Below are 17,218 nucleotides of genomic sequence, written 5' to 3'. Positions count from 1 at the left end.
ATTCAAGATACTGTAGATTTTCCATTGTGGATGACTTGATCTTGTACTCCTCGAAAGAAGGCTGGACTGGTTTTGACAGGCAGTTGTAGATGAGTTTGAGCCTCTCATGGTTTGTGTTGAAACTCCTCGAGGACTGGTCTAGAGTAGGACTTTTTTCTGAGGCTAATACAGCCCCTCTTTTAAGGTCTCTGGGGTATCTACTGAATGTCCCATACTTGTAGTGAGTAGTCTTCACTCTGACTGAAGGGAACTCAAATGATTCCTGGCCCCTAGTAAGCTCTAGGAATTATGATGTTTCACAGTTCCCTGGTATTTGGTTTTTTCTTAGAAATTGTCATTGGCCAGCCTCATGGGATTTCTGCTCAGGCACAGGCCAATATGCAGCCAAAGACTCACGGCTCAACCCAAGCAGATTTCTGGAGTTTTCTCCATATAACTCCTAACTTTCAACCACTCTGCTTCACAAATTCTAGCTACCTTGACCTCTTGGAACACTGATCTACATCTTCAACTCAAGGAGGCTGCTATGCTTGACTCACTTTGAGTTCCCACCCCTTCTGTCACTGGCTAGGAATCACCTCCAGACAGAAATCCAGGTAATAGTTAGACTCATCTCACTTGTGTCTCTTATCAGGGATCACGATCCTGTGCTGCGTGTTGTCTAATGTCTGAAAACAGTTGTTTTCAATATTTTGTCCAGTTTCCTTTTTGTTAATGATAAGAGGGCAAGTCTAGACCATCTACTCTCTCACACCTGGAAGTAAAAGTCTCTTTAATGACATTTTGCACACTGCTATAATCACGGATAAATTAGTCTTCAAAAAAATCTTTTAAGGAGTCTGTTTTCACAAATAGCTTCATACCACTCAACAAACATTTCCAATTACTTCTATAGTAGTTCCAAATTTGCATTCCATCCACAGGTCCTATACTGGGACAATATCGCATTAAGCAATTTCCCTTTTTATTCTTTCTTTCTTTCTTTTTTTTTTTTTTTGAGAGATATTAGAAAATAATCTGGGAGACCGAGCTCTAACTTAGCAAGTTAATATGGATATGACAACCATTTAATAAGTGTACAGAGATATGTGGGGAGTTTGCAAAATGTCTTAGAGCTGCTAAAAGGACCACCTGCAGTGTGCAAGAATGGAAGTATTAAAGAGTTGATGTAAATTAGTTATGCAAACAATACTGTTGTTTTTCTAAACAGCCTAGAGAATACTTTATTATGTAAATATAAACATAACAAAATGGATTAATATGGTAATTATCTTTCCCTTCATATGTCTCCTCTGACTTTGGCTTTTCAACCATAAGCCCCCTAAAATCAAAGGACTTTTTTCTTGCATAGTTGTTCAAAAAGAGACACGTTTTAGTCATCAATGTTGCCCTTTGCTTTACAGGTACAAATTTTCTAGCTCAGTTAAGAAGAACCGTAGACTCTCAGCGTATTGCTTGTATTTTTCTATATATTGAGATACGATATTTTATGGCCAGTAGATGTGGGGTGAAAAGATGTAGTTTATTGTTGATTTTGTTTAATTTCATTCAGCTGTGGAGGATGGGGTGTCAGAACAGTCCAAAATGCCTTTTATAGCTTCCCCACTTCTTTCTCTTCCTTTTTTTACCAAGGTTCAGGGGAATAGAAGGGAATGGAGCGGTTTCAGATTTCTTTGCGAAAAAGAAGTTAAACAACCTTAGTTTCTTTTTTCCCACCCCTTGCCTTTAACAAGACTAGAGACTAATTATCAGATTAGCAGATGACCTTGTCATTGGATGACCTAGAATCAAAGAAAGACCTTAGAGACAAACCCACTGCTTTTCCATACGTGAAAATAGAAGCCTAGCCAAAAAAATAACACATGGAAGTAGAACTGTGTCTGATATCACGTGACCTAATGGTTCACTTCTATTCTAGTTTTCAACTAGATAATCCCATAGCAGAGGGTTGATTAAATACATTGTGACACTTGCATTGCATGGGACATAACAATTCTAGGTGTACAAGTAAGAAGACTGGAAGGGCAGAGAAAGTATCTGACCAGCTGTTTTAACCAGTTTGGAATAATGGAGATTGCAGCTAGAAAGACTAGTTGGGACCATATTCTGGAGAAAGAGTATCTAAGGTATTTGGACTCTCCTCAAGCAGTTTTAGTGGCCACCACAGATTTTTTAATATAGGAGGAACTTGATCAAAATCACTGCTTGGGTTAAGATTGACTTGAAAGTGGAAGGCGATTGGAGAGGGAAGAGCCCTGAGTCACAGAGACTTCCATAACGTGACTGCTGGTAAGTGATTGCGTAGATAATGCCACTGGCTTCAGTTGGACGTCAGGGACGAGCGGTTTGAGACGTAAAGCTTCCCGCATGGAACCCCAGGTCTTTGCGCGGCAAGATGTGGAACTTTTGGTGTAGTGTGTATGAGAGGTTGGGGATGGGCACTAGGCACTCAGTTAACATATTTACATTATGGCTCTGTCGAGGAAATGCAGGGAAAAACAGAAAACTGGCGAGGACGTTAAAGCAAGCAGGCAAGAGCGATCTGTCACAATCGCAGCCCCCACTACCTCGATCCCCCGGGCTCAGTCCCGCAGCCTACAGGTCGCCTCGTTAAACAAATAAAAGAGAGCCAAGCGGGCGCCCTCTCCCAGGCTCCGCCCCTCCGGCCGCGCGCCTGCGCCCTCGCATCTCATCCTTCTCGCCTCTCTCCTCCCCCGCCCGCGTGGTCGCCGCCACCGCAGCCGCCCGAGAGGAGCTGGGGGAGGACGGTGGCCCGCAAGGCTCGTCGCAGACAACGCGGCGGCGATGTCCGCGAGCCAGGCGAGTGCCGCGGCGGCAGCGGCGGGGCCTCGCACGCGGCAAGGCGGCCTGGGCTTCAGCCTCCCTCCGGTTCCCAGGAAGCGAACTGGCGGCCAGCGCGGGAGCAGAAGCAGCAGCAGAGGCGGAGGCTCCGGCGCGTCTCTTGCCTCCCCTTCAGCCTGAGCCGGGGGAGGCCAGGCGGCCCGGGTTGCTGAAGGGGGGTCCGCTGCCCAAGAATGGGAATTCTCTTCACCAGGATATGGAGACTGTTCAATCACCAGGGTGAGGGGCGCGGGCCGAGGGCGTACGGGGGGGGGGGGGGGGGGTAAGCCCTGGCTGGCGGGGGGGGGGGAGGGTCAGCCCTGGCTGGCTGGGTGTGTGTGGGGGGTCTCCGAATACTTCCGGATTGTGGGCGGTACGGTCGCGCGCCGTCTCCGCGCCGGGTCCCGGCTGCGTGGATGCGGGCCCGGGGTCCCTTCATTTCCTACCCCCGAGTTCGGGAATGGTTTTTTTGTCACAAGGGACCGTCTTGAAAAATCCTTTCTGCAAATGCACCCATTGCTCCGATTTCGGTTTGGAGTCGAAAAGGCTTCTTGTCGCACGTCGGACGTCCCTGAGTGGCACGGCCTGGCCTATCTTGTAGCCCTTCTTCCTCCAGCAATTGGTTTTCTCCCACCACGGAGAAATGCTGGCTCTCGGGTGAAGGTTATAGGTTATGGCCCGAGCCGCAACACTGAGCGACGGAGGGTTGCAGAATGCGGAAAGCAGGAGGAATCGCTCTTATCGAATACACCTCAGGTTTATGAGCCCTCCCTGCACCTCCATCCCCCTCTTTGGTGAGACTAATGCATCCTGGTTGGTGATGGACTGCTCTCCTTTTCCCATATTTATATCTGTGTGTAAGGTTAAGCTTAAGATCATATTTGTTTTGATTATTTAAGTAGTGGGTGTTGTGGGGTGGGTTAAAAATGTGTTTCACTGAAAGCATTTGAAAACTTGCCACATGAAACATTTGCTAATGTAGGTAACTAGAAAGTTATCTATATTACCATATAGGGATGCTTAAGTTCATCTGAACTCAAACACTGCCTGGAAATGCGTATCAGGTTTATTAAAATTTGTTACAAAATGAGTGTCTAAAACTGAGGAGAGGATACAACTTTAACAGAAAGACTCCATAGTCATTGAGATACAATATAGTTAGTGGTGTTCATTTGTTTCTTTTTTAAGTCAAGTTGGGTGATTTATCATTTTTGCTGTCAGTAACTTAGTTTGCTGTTTTCTCTTGGGTAAGCTGGTGTTGGTGTCACATCCCAGAGTTTTCCAGTAAAACCTTAAACGAATGATGGCATCTGTTAGGAACAACGTATTCCCACTTCCTCCTTCATGATCCAGCTGCTCCTGTGAGGTGATGGGAAGGGAGCAGAGCTAAACTTGTGATTGGTTGTGTATCTAAAAAAAAAAAAAGATGGTAGTGTAGGTTACATGATCTATATGATACTTTGTGGAAGAGCAGTATTTCAAATGATTTTTCTGATAGGGGATTTTTCATAAAGTGTAGAAAACCAGCTCTAAACTGCACTGTCTCTGTCTAGCTTTTCTGTTGGAAGAGGGGAAGGTAGACCCCCATCATTTATTTGGGTCTACATGTTCTCAATGTAGAACACCGGGGATCTTGACTAAGTGACCATTGTCAAGAATGGAAACTTACATGGATGTAAAATTGGTGCTGTTAGTAGTAGATAGAATATGTTCTAGTTTTAAGCTCCATAATTTTTGTATCATTTTTAGTGAAGCTAGTATTTTATTCTGCTTTGAAATTTGTATCGCTTGTTGATTGAGCTGTAGCCCTGCAAGAAAAATGAGGTATCGGGCGCCTATGTGGCTCAGTCAGTTAAGGGTCTGCCTTCAGCTCAGGTCATGATCCCAGAGCCCTGGGATCAAGTACCAGGTCGTGTTCCCTGCTTAGGGGGGAGTCTGCTTCTCCCTCAACCCTTACCCCCTGCTCCTGATCTCTCTCTCTCTCTCTCTCAAATAAATAAATAAATAAGAAAAATGAGGTATTTCCACTTTCTGGTTGAGTCAATGATAAATATTTGTGTCTATAACTTAAGGAATTAGAGCTTTGCCAGTAGCTCCTTGCAGGTGGTAAAAATGAGGGTGTTATTGCATCGTTACTACTAAAAATTGCTAATAGTGGTGTTCTTGTTGCCTGTGTTTTGTGGTTATTTTTGACAAGACACTTATTTCAGTGTTGGGAAATTAATAGTAAGAGGAACTAATGGAGTTAAGTTTTAGAAGTTTACATGTCAAAATAATTGTGAAAATCTGAATAAACTACTCTGCTAAGGGATGTGGTTGTCATCAGTAGGGTCACTTTTCAAAACAGTCACCATTAAATCCAATGTCAGCTACTTGGTGGTCCTTTTCTTTTAAATTATATACACACACACACACACACACATATATACACCTTATATGTATTTTATATATGTCAGATGTATCTTGGATGCTTTATTTTATCTTCAGTAGATACATGACACAATCCTATGTCCTTTTCACATAAACTCTTGGAAGGAAGAATTTAGTGGATTGCAGAATTGGCCATGCTGATGAAACTTAAACCATACCATATCTCTTTTTTTCTGAATTACCTTCAGAATAATTTCAGTTTAAGTGTAGCTTGGGTCAAGTGCACAGTGAAAGCTAATTGCATACTGCTCAAACTTGAAAAACCAGAGGTTGCCTTTAGATGATATTTGAATTGAGTACAATATAAACTTTGTCCTAGATGCTGTTGTATACATTATTTAAAGAAAAAAAAAATGTTTCAGCAGTTCTTAGTAGCTATTCTTTCCCCCTCAAAAGAGGAAACTGAGGTTCCAGTGGAGTCACTTTCCTAGGCCACATTACTGGTAAATGCCAAATTAAAACACTGAAGAAATATGTTGCAGATATTGGTCTTATTAAAGAAGAGATTGGTGGGGCACCTGGGTGGCTCAGTTGGTTAAGTGTCCAGCTCTTGATTTCAGCTCAGGTCATGATCTCAGGGTTATGAAATTGAGCCCTGTGTAGGGCTCTGCTCCAGCTCTGTTGGATGTGCAGCCTGCCTTAGAGTCTCTCTCCCTCTGCCCCCTCCCCCAAAGAAAAATAAATACATGAAATAAAGAAGAGATTGGCATGATATTTTTCTTTGCTTTCCCCCCTGTTGTTTCTCAGTTACTAAACTGTTAAGTCCTTATTACATTAGAACTTTGAAGAGTTGCCACTTTTGTCTTTTATTTTATCTTAAACGTTTTATTTATTTGACAGAGAGAGAGAGTGAGTACAAGTAGGCAGAGGGAGAGGGAGAAGCAGGCTCTCCGCTGAGCTGAGCAGAGAGCCTGATGTGGGGCTCCATCGCAGGACCCTGGGATCATGACCTGAGCGGAAGAAAAGATGCTTAACCAACTGAGCCACCCAGGTGCCCCACTACTCATGTCTTTTATTATAGAAGGACTTGTGATCAGTGGTTTATTAAATATTTTTGAGCACCTGTTTGTGCCGGGAATTGTGGGTGGTGGGGATAAAGCAGGGAACAAAACACAAATCCTCCCTGCCTTTACGGAGTGTTCATTCTAGTGTGGGGAGACAGAAAATAAGCTAACTCCATCTCTAAAGAATATAATAGCAGTTAACATTTGCTGACTTATGCAAGGTTAGGTTCTAAGTGTTTTACACAAATTAGTTGGCTTAGTCTTCACAACAACCCTGTGAAGAAGATTTCTCTCCATTTTACAGGACAAAGGAAGTAGGTAACTTGTTTAAGGCTGTACAGTTAGAAGAGATAGACCTGGGATTTTAAGCAAGATCATGAAGTGCCATAGTTAGTGTTCTTTAAAAACAAACAAGGAAAAACTGTCTTTGTATAAGAAAGATTCACGTTAGCTCAGCTGAGGTGCGCTATGAATAAGTTGTGAAATTTCCTTATTGATAGCCTGTATTATTCTTCTGATCGGTTCTTACGAAAGGAATAAGGTATGAATGAATGTTGATGACGCTGCCTGTGCTGCTGGAGCCTGGTGCTGGGAAAGCCCCCTCTGCTGCTGCTGTTTTTTGTTGTATGGGAGTTCACATATGTGGAAGAGTACATACGGAAGCGCAGTAGCCAAGGGGATGGACAATGACAATAAAATTTGCCTCCAAAATCATCATCCTTGCATGCTCTGTGGATATGGAACTGGATCCTTTAAATATTTTTCTTTTGCTCGCTGGCACAATAGTAAGCTTTATCAGTAGACGGCATTGGAGGGACATTGCAGGAGGGAAGAGTTTTTCTTCCTGGGTACAGTGTGCTTTCAGCAGGTTCTGTCTGCTTTGGGAGTGTGAACACCTTCTCTAGTGGCTGGCTCCTGCACTGCACAGTGGTTAGCAGCTGCCAGTAATTTCTAGCACCCACTTCAGTTGATTTCAGCGTGGAGGCCCTCCAGCAAAATACCTCTCAATGAACTTTTCCCCAACATCCTAAGAGGGAGTATTTCCAGCAAGATCCGCTGGCAAGTCCCCACAGCTACTTATTGCACCATTCAGAGCCACAACCAGGCCCCAACAAGGTCTGCATCTCAGTTGGGGCAGGGGCGGCGGGGAGCTCAATCTCAGCCCCTAAGTGTAGTGGATTCTCCTTATATTTGTCAGTCCCGTACTTGTTAGAGTTATTTTTTATTAGCCAATTCGTCATTACTTTGATCCTCTTTATAATAGTTATTTTCTTTATATTAAACTTTGCAAGTTCAGGTTATTGTGTGGTTTCTCTTTCCTGATTGCATCTATAATTTTGTCATGTCATTGCTTTTCATTCAGCAACCTCTTAGGGCGAAAGAGAAGTTGTTTTTCTCCTATACTTCACTGCCATTGTTATAAATAGCAAGTTAGTTTTCATAATTTTTGATGATACTTTTAGGTTTTGAAAATTGAATTTTTAATACAAAGTGACTTGATCAGATATTACCTTTTCAATCTTTATATCTTCCAGATCTAATTGATTTCTTCATACTCTATTAAGCACATGTTTTATTCCAGACTCTGTGCTAGGGACCGGGAGAATGATAGAGAACATGACAAATGGATTTTTTGCTCCTATGTAAGATAAAATTAGGTTTTCATATAGTTTGGATATGAGGTGAGAATGAAGAGTCAGGATGACTCTCAGTTAATCTGCCTTAGTATTTGTGGGTTGTGACTTTGGTGTGATTCATAGAGATAGAAGTCCTCCAGAATGACAGTAACATCTTTTCGTTTAATTTACTGACTGGTAGTTGGAGGAATTACATATATTGACTTTTAGAAACTGGCAGTGAATGGAACTGGTAGGCTGCCTGGGTGAGTCGAAAAGAAATTAAGCAGGGAAACAAGGAACATTTTCATGACAAAACAGTTAAGTATTGATTGGGAAACTGAAGCCTAAATGATAATTCAGAATTCTTTCCAGGCATTGTAACAGTGGGTAGTTGTTTGGGCTTATCTGAATATAACTGTAAGAATGCTGTGGCATTGGGGCGCCTGGGTGGCACAGCGGTTAAGCGTCTGCCTTCGGCTCAGGGCGTGATCCCAGCGTTACGGGATCGAGCCCCACATCAGGCTCCTCCGCTATGAGCCTGCTTCTTCCTCTCCCACTCCCCCTGCTTGTGTTCCCTCTCTCGCTGGCTGTCTCTATCTCTGTCAAATAAATAAAATCTTTAAAAAAAAAAAAAAAAAGAATGCTGTGGCATAGATATTCTAAAAGAAAAATCATGCTAAACACTAAACCTGTCATGAATCACATGTATCAAAGAATTGGAATAGCGAAAAGTTTTTATACATTTGCCCTTAATAACATTATCTTTTAATATGCATGTTATATTTTAGGTTTTGTGGAGTATTTGTTTTGGAGTGCCTTATAACACTTTTTGGCTACAAATGTAGGTTTTGTATAGAATTCTGTTCCATCTTGGTAATGGGAGGAATAGACTGGGGTGGTGCAGGAGCCTAAGGATTTCCAAAGGAAGCTGATACAGTATTAGAAAGTCTGAAAAATCTAACCCTGTTGTTGGTAGTAAACTGGGTTTGGGCCTCTTACACATCTTAACTGACTGAGCCACCCAGGCTCCCCTTTCTTTTCTGTTAAAAATATTTTAACCATTTTTAAAAACCTCATATGTTCAATTATATTAGTTTGCATTCCTTTGATGGACTTTAAAAGCCTATTTATGTCTTAAGAGTTTGGTGAAATGTTTGCATATTTATGCATTTTTGGTGACAAAAGAATTTATTGAGTTTGTAAAATGAAATAGAAGAGAGAGGTTTCCAGTTTGGAGAATGTTATGACTTGCTTTATTACATCCCCTATCACCATCTTTGATGCTCTTTTCTCCTGTTTTCCAACATGCCAGGCAATTCTCATCTTGTACCATCCACCATACCTTCTCTCCCCAATGTACTTTATTTCTAGGCACTACTTAAGAAAGACTTAGTAACAGTTTAAATCTTTATCCATCACAGGTTATGTTATCTGATTGCAGCTTATTGATTCTGTAGTTCATTCTATACAGTGGCTGTAAAACCCCATCCTGTCCTCCCCAGGCAACTAACTTATGTAATGAGAAGATGGAATCCTCTGGTATGATGCTCTTCTGCCAGTGCTTTTTTCTCAGTCTGTGTCTGTGTGTTACTGCATAGTGGTTGTGTTCACAGCAGTTTTATCTTGCTTATCATGTTCATCTTATGGGCAGGTATGATAACGAATCTTTCCGGGGCACCTGGGTGGCTCAGTCGGTTAAGCGTCTGCCTTCTGCTCAGGTCATGATCTTAGGGTCCTGGGATGGAGCCCCACATCAGGCTCCCTGCTCTGGGGAGTCTGCTTCTCCCTCTCCCTCTGCCCCTCCCCCCCGTTTGCACACACGTGTGTGCGCACTCTCTCTCTCAAATAAATAAAATTTAAAAAAAGAATCTGTAATATTTTTTGTCTAGTTCTTCCTTATACAAATGGTAGAAAAGTACTGTATTTGGAATCAGGAAATAAGTCCTATGGGATATGGCTAAAATAAGAGACTACTTTAAAAAACAAAACCAGGTGAGTTTTCACCTTAAAAGCTATCATTTTTGGGGCACCTGAGTGGTTCAGTCGTCAAGTGTCTGCCTTCAGCTCAGGGCATGATCCCAGGGTCCTGGGATCGAGCCCCACATTGGGCTCCCTGCTCCGCTGGGAGTCTACTTCTCCCTCTCCCACTCCTCCTGCTTGTGTTCCCTCTCTCACTGGCTGTCTCTCTCTCTCTGTCAGATAAATAAATAAAATCTTTATTAAAAAAAAAAATAAGCTATCACTTTAGAAGGCCAGAGAGTTATTCTACTGATATGTCTGTTATTACTCAAAATACATATTGAAAGTCCTTTTAGAATTTCCTTAGAGACAAATCTTTAAATCATTCTTACCATTTAGGGATCATACCTCATTTAACAGCAAAAAGATAGCACCCATTTTAGCTATCTTTTACTTTATTATGGCTGAGATAATATCAGGTGGCTCCCATCCCCCTTTAAAATCAAAATCATCTTCAGCGGTTGAAGGGTTCTGCCACCATTGGGAATGCTCCAAAACAGTGTACCTCAGGTTCTGAAAGCAGTTACAAAAGAAGAGTAGCAAAATACTTTGAAAAATGGTAGCATGGTTAGAATAAAAGTTTAACCTCTTTAAGTGATTAAGGACTTTGTAAGAGACAGTGCTTTTTTTGTATCTGTATTTTTTTGTATCTGTATTTGTTATTTGTATAGACACACGTTTCTTTAGTCATTCTCTATAGTTCTTTATCATAGATTGTTGCCTATATTTGTATTGTTTGTTTTTGCTCCTATTAATTTGGTACTGTTTTTAGAATAGTATTTCTTTTTTTTTTCTTTTTTAAGAAATTTATGTATTTGGGGCGCCTGGGTGGCACAGTGGTTAAGCGTATGCCTTCGGCTCAGGGCGTGATCCCTGCATTATGGGATCGAGCCCCACATCAGGCTCCTCCGCTATGAGCCTGCTTCATTCCTCTCCCACTCCCCCTGCTTGTGTTCCCTCTCTTGCTGGCTCTTTAAAAATCTTTAAAAAAAAAAAAAAAAAAAAAAGAAAGAAAAGAAATTTATGTATTTATTTATTTGTCAGAGGGAGTGAGCACAAGCAGTGGGAGTGGCAGGCAGAGGGAGAAGTGGGAGTCGATCCTAGGACACCGGGATCATGACCTGAGCCGAAAGAAGGCAGGCGCTTAACTGACTGAGCCACCCAGGTGTCCCTAGAATGGTATTTCTCACATTGGTCAGAGTAATTGTATTTTTTTCCTGAGTATTGGTATGTCTGTGTAAATTTAGTCCTGTAGCTAATACAAAGGGGGTTACAAAATGGTATTCCCAGACTAAAAATAGCTGACATTTTGAGAATGATACATTTTTTAAAGATTTATTTATTTGAGGGAGAGAGCGAGCATGAGGAAAGGGCAGAGGGAAAGAATCCCAGACTCCCCACTGAGTGCTCTTGAGAGAATGATATTAAAAATTAGTACTCAAGTAGGAAGCTAAAAACTTTTATCCAAGTCAGAGATCATGGTATAGCATGATGTAAATTCTGCTTAACTAAGATGTTTATAGGTGCTTGTATTAATAGAACTGCAGAAGAGATATGCTATCAAAAGAAGAATGCTTGACTTGTGGACATAGAATAATACACAGTTAAAGAGGCAAAACTACCATGCCAATTGAAAACTTTTCAGGTGAGGGGCGCCTGAGTGGCTCAGTCTGTTAAGCATTCACCTCTTGATTTTGGCACAGGTCAGGATTTCAGGGTTGTGAGATTGTGAGATCGAGCTCTGCATGGGGCTCTGCGCTTAGCATGGACTCTGCTTGAGGATTCTTTCTCCTTCTGCCCCCACCCCCCTTTGTGCTTGCTCACTTGCTCTCTCTCTCTAAAATGAATAAATAAATCTCTTTTCTTTTTTAAGATTGTATTTATTTATTTGTCAGAGTACAAGCAGGGGGAATGGTAGGCAGAGGGAGAAGCAGATTCCCCCCGAGCAAGGATCCTGATGGGTGACTCGATCCCAGGAGCCTGGGATCATGACCTGAGCCAAAGACAGACACTTAACTGACTGAGCCACCCAGGTGCCCTAAATAAAGAAATCTTAAAACAAACAAACCTTTACAGGTGAAAAGGTGCCTTGCTTAAAGAATTCAATAGTCTGGCCCTGATGCAGGTATGGCCCTAATGTGAAGATAGATTTATCCATCTTGCATTCATTGCAGCCTATAAAATACTGCCTTTGATATGATTTTGTGTTCCCCAAGTAATCTGATTTTAATTCAGCCACTCTGTTACTTTTCCTTAGGGAGAGACCGCACTTGTCAGGTAGTTGTGAACATTTGGTCTCATTGTATGTTACTCATTTTGGCATTCTTGTTTACATATTAGTCACTTCTGTGGATTGCCTTCTCTGAGTCCTGTCTATTCTGAGTAGCAGGATTGAGTTTGTGGCCCTGGGTGATGAAGGGCCATACACTAGGCAAATTCACCAGAGAAACGATGAGGCCTTTTGGTGGTCATTCAACTGAACTTACCTTACCATGCCCTCTATATGTTATTAACCCTTTATTTAAAATAAGTATCGTCTTTGTATTTGATCATTTTCTCAGTTCCTTTACCCTAGTCATCTCTAAAGATTAAATAGAGTGGGCCCTGCATCTTTAAAATTATTTTTAAGAACCTATATGGGGAAAATATGGTCATGTTCCTTTAGAACCCTAGTGATTCTAAGCTGCCTGCCCTTTCTTCAAAGAGATGAGTGATTGGATAAAATAGATTGTATTAAAATTTTCTATTTAGATCTTCCTATTTTTGTATAATAGGAGGAATTCCCCTCCATGGTAAATGGCAACTATTTGGAAAACCTCTACTATCTGGTTGAAAAGGTTTTTCTTAAAGGTATCCTTACTGTGACGTGTTATAACTCTCAATTTATTATTTATATTTATAATCCTCATTTATTATTTATAGGATGAATATGAATTAATTCAACATTTATTGAGTACCTTGTGCCAGGAAAAGTTGTAGTTACTGGGATTATAAAGATGATTAGCATGGGATCTATATGCTTGAAGGGTGCCTCATTAAGCTTTGAGGATTAGTGTAGGTGTGAATAATTATGATAAGTGCTATGTTAGAGGTATTGTGGAAAAGCTTGAGAAGGTGATTTTTGGAGGAAAACTAAATTTAAAAGATTAGTAGGAATTCCCTAAATGAAGAATTGGAGAAGGTAATTCCAGTTCAGGGAAAAACTGAGCAGAGTTAGAAAAATGTTTGCTGTGAAGATAAGCGGCTTATGTGGGGAGAATGGCTTGAATTTCAGCTTAGATACCTGCTGTAGTGGTGAGAGATAAAGCTAACGCCTAGTCAGTTATGACTGTCTTTATTTACTAGGCTGAGAACCTGTGCCTTGTCTTCCTGTCAAAATGGGGAGCTGTCATTTATTTTTTATTTATTTTTTAGCGAGAAGGAGAGAGGGCGTGCTCAATTGGGGGGGGTGGCAGAGGGAGAGAGAGAATCTTAAGCATGAAACAGGCTACACATGGGGCTCAATCTCACTATCCTGAGATCATGACCTGACTTGAGATCCAGAGTCGGACACTTTAACCCACTGAACCACCCAGCCGCCCCTGCAGAGCCATCATTTAACTAAGAGTGCTGTTAACCAGCTTTGTAATGTAGAACAATTACTGTAGAAACAGTAGAAAGGTGGATTGGAGATAGTCCACCTAGGGAGGGTTTTACAGTAAGAAGTGAAGAGGACTACAACTAAGACAGGAGGAGGCAGGTTCAGGATATATTTTTGAGGGGAAATACATAGAACTTGGTGACAAATTAGATGTTGGGGTTGAGGGAAAGACTGAATGAACTCCAGGGGCATCTAAATTCGTGGCGATGCCATTAAGCAAATTAGGTATGATACAATTAGAAAAAGATTTGAATGTTGAGTTTTGGATATGTTGAGTGGCACTGTGTCTGTCCACTAGATAACTTTGGAGTTTAGGAGAGAATTGGGAACTTGGATTAGGAACTGTCTTTCTTGGTAGTTGGCACTGCTCATGTGTTATCTTAATCATTATACAACCCTGAAAGATAGGTATTGTTGTCCCTGTATTATAGTGAGGAAACTTAGGGTTAGAGAAATAAGTCATTTGCCCAAGGTCACATAATTACAGATATTTTTCCATAGTGCTTGTATTATTTACTGCTGTGTAACAAACCATTTCTAAATGTGACTTAAAGCAGTAATTTCTAATTATCTCTCATGGTTCTGTGATTTAACTGAGCTCAGCTAGGAAGTTCTAGCTTGGTATTCTCATTTGGCTGCAGTTGGCAGCCAGAACTAGAGTCATCTATTGCTTGACCTGGCTGCATATCCAAGATGGCTTCTTGTGTCCCAGCTGGAATGGCTGGAACAGCAAGGGGCAGCCATGTGGTGATTTCTCCCCACAAAGTCAGGCCGCACAATTAGCCTAGGCTTTCTCATTTATATAGTGGTTTTGGGATAGTAGGACTTGTTACATGGTGTCTGGTTTACTCCAGCAGGAGTTGTCCAAGAGAGCCAGGCAGCAGCCACAACATTTGTAATGATCTAGGCTTGGGAGTCACGCAGCATCACTTCTGTTACATTCCTTGGTTAAAAGTGAGTCATGGGACCCCTCAGATTCACAGGGGGTCAGGAGCGAGGGCAGACTATACGGGGGCATGAAATCCAGAGGCCATCTTTGGAAACGAGCTTCTTCCACACCCTGCTGTTTTTGGAATAGTTTTTAGAAAGCATAGAAATAGATGGGTCCTAAGAATGCCTTGCTAAAATGTGAAGAGAATGCAAGAAGACAGCTCTGGGAAACATGAATGTTTTTTAAGGAAAACCCAAGGAAGAGGAGTCTGGGGAAAAAAAATATCAAGAGATGGAGGAAGAGAACCTAGAGAAAGTAGTGTTAGATGCCGGGGGGGGGTAGTCACTGCCACCATAACCATACATTCTTAGATTTGGTTGTTATATTGGAACAGCTGTATTAAATGTACTCAGATGGTTATCGATCACCTATGATGGGACCTGGCCTTCTGCTACCAGATTTAAAGGCTAACCTTTTTTTCTTTCTCGTTTATCCTACTGTATATATATATACTCAGTTGATGCCTAAGTTTCACAGTTAGAACTTACATGGCCTAGTCTAGTGTGAAAGATTTATACTTTAAGTCATTTGTAAATTGTGATTACATTTGGGATACTTTAGTCAGAGTAGACTTCCGTAGACTAGAAAGAATATAGTGTTTTGGCTTCCTAGAGAGGTGAGAGTTCTCTATGTAGAATGAGAGGGTGGGACAGTGAAATTAATGGCACGCTTCTGCTGGTCTCGCTGGGATATTCTTTTGAGTTCCAAAAAGGTAAAAAGTGCCATGCACTGAACTATAACATAGCTGGAAAGAATGGATAAAATGGGAAATTTAAATTTTTAAAAATTTTTTTGTTTTTAATTAATAAATGGCTGGTGTTTTCTTTATTTCAGAGCACAAAGTTATCATTGTTGGGCTGGATAATGCAGGGAAAACTACCATCCTCTACCAATTGTAAGTATTAACTACTTCAAAATTTTTATTTTATTGTTCAAGTTATTTTTTCTGCCTGGGTGATACTTGATTAACAAAAGCAATAAAAAATATTCAACCTAAATTATTCTGTAGGAAGAAGCAAGTGGACTGTAAACCTGGAGCCAGATTTCAGCAACTATTTCAAGAGAACTAGGAATTTATATGACATAGAGCATGTTGTTCACTTTTTTCACTTGTAGAAAGTAGAGAAATACTGTTTATATAGTTTCTGGGAATGAATCCGGAGTATTTAAGATAATTCACTACCTAGCCCCATCTCTCTTCAAACCCGTAATTCACTCTTAGGAGCTAGTAGAAAAGGACCATTTGGGTATAAAATATAAAAACTCGTGCTGATTTATCCCTTGATTGAAAAATGCTCTATCTTGCTTCCTTGCTAATTGTAATATATTTGAACTTTTTCCCCCCAGTTCTATGAATGAAGTTGTACATACATCACCTACAATAGGAAGTAATGTAGAAGAAATAGTGATTAATAATACACGTTTTCTAATGTGGGATATTGGTGGCCAAGAATCTCTTCGATCTTCTTGGAACACTTACTATACTAACACAGAGGTAATGTTTTTTAAAATACTAAAACTTCTATGAACAGAATGCTTGGGAAACATCTTCTAGATGTGAACTATTATAGTTAATCTTTATGAAATATCCCAGTATGTTAATAAAAGTAGGGTTTAAACATAGTGAGATCTTTGATTCCCTTGTTTTGGGGTCATTGTATATCTACTGTCATTGAACCTCTGTAGGGAGAATTGGAATGAGGGGGTGATTGATTAGTCTGATTCTGTATTAATTCCACAACTTGTGTTAAGTAGTTTTTACAATGAGTTCCAACTCATAGTTTGTCATTTCATTTCTCTCTTACTGTTTATTTTTGTAGACTTAGAGAAAATCCGAGTTAAATGAGAGGGTACTGGAGGATTGAATACTGGCCAAACTTTTACTATGTTCTTTAATGTAGCACAATTGCACATGAAAGAATTCTTTTTCTATTTGGTTATAAAGCAGTTTAGACATAATTGTATGTTTTTATTTACATGTTATTTCCCAAGACGAAATTTCAGACCTATGACATTTGAGAGTTTCATTGTATTGATCTTATACATTGAAAGGCTGTGACAGTCGTTTTTGTAGTGCTGATTATAAGGTAATAAAACTCTAAATGTACATAAAGGTGAATATTATGTCATTAAGACACTATTAAGTGTCTCTAAGGAGTTGATCCCCTAAAACTTCACTAAGCATTTGATCATGTTTTTTGGAAAAGGAAAGGTGTGTATGGTTAGTACTTCTGTGTATGATGCTGCAGGTATCAAAGTTATGAAACATCTTAAAATTAATAGTTTTATTAAAATGCCTTGGAATAGAACCGGTTTTATAGTAATAAAGCCACGTATCAGTAAGTATCAAGTGAGAGTAGAGGTAAAGTAGCGGTTCTCAGCCATCTGCCGTATGGTTAATGAAATCTGAAAAATAGAAAAGACCCTGAAAATTAACAGCGGTTTATCTGGAAATGAAAATCTAGTTCTAAAAAATAAATAGTGCATGTTAATTATAAGCAGTTAGAGTTAACTTGATGGCATCACCAGGGTCATCATAAAGTGACTATTTCTGCTCCTGTGTCCCTTGTGGTGCTTGGTGCTCATAGAGGTGAGGAAGAGGTGCAGCATAGCTCATTCCTGCAGGGCTCCTTTACGAGTCTTATTGCATCTTCTGACGCTGGTCTCATCAGTT

At 40.7% G+C, this 17,218-nt stretch overlaps 1 protein-coding gene across 1 annotated transcript in view; it reads left to right on the top strand.

Moving 5' to 3' along the window:
* The first annotated feature begins 2,701 nt into the window (after nucleotides 1–2,701).
* ARL5A (ADP ribosylation factor like GTPase 5A) overlaps nucleotides 2,702–17,218 on the top strand; it is a 30,041-nt gene continuing 15,524 nt past the window's right edge. The window contains exons 1-3 of the mRNA XM_011233556.3: nucleotides 2,702–3,081; nucleotides 15,379–15,439; nucleotides 15,892–16,039. Of these exons, the coding sequence (XP_011231858.1) occupies nucleotides 3,036–3,081; nucleotides 15,379–15,439; nucleotides 15,892–16,039 (255 nt within the window). The 5' untranslated portion in view covers nucleotides 2,702–3,035. The remainder of the gene's footprint in view (nucleotides 3,082–15,378; nucleotides 15,440–15,891; nucleotides 16,040–17,218) is intronic.

The sequence above is a fragment of the Ailuropoda melanoleuca genome, chromosome 2 (genome assembly GCF_002007445.2).
Source record: "Ailuropoda melanoleuca isolate Jingjing chromosome 2, ASM200744v2, whole genome shotgun sequence".
NCBI classification, from domain to species: Eukaryota; Metazoa; Chordata; class Mammalia; order Carnivora; family Ursidae; genus Ailuropoda; species Ailuropoda melanoleuca.
The sequence above is the reverse complement of the archived record's forward strand: the minus strand, read 5'-3'. Positions and strand labels throughout refer to the sequence as shown.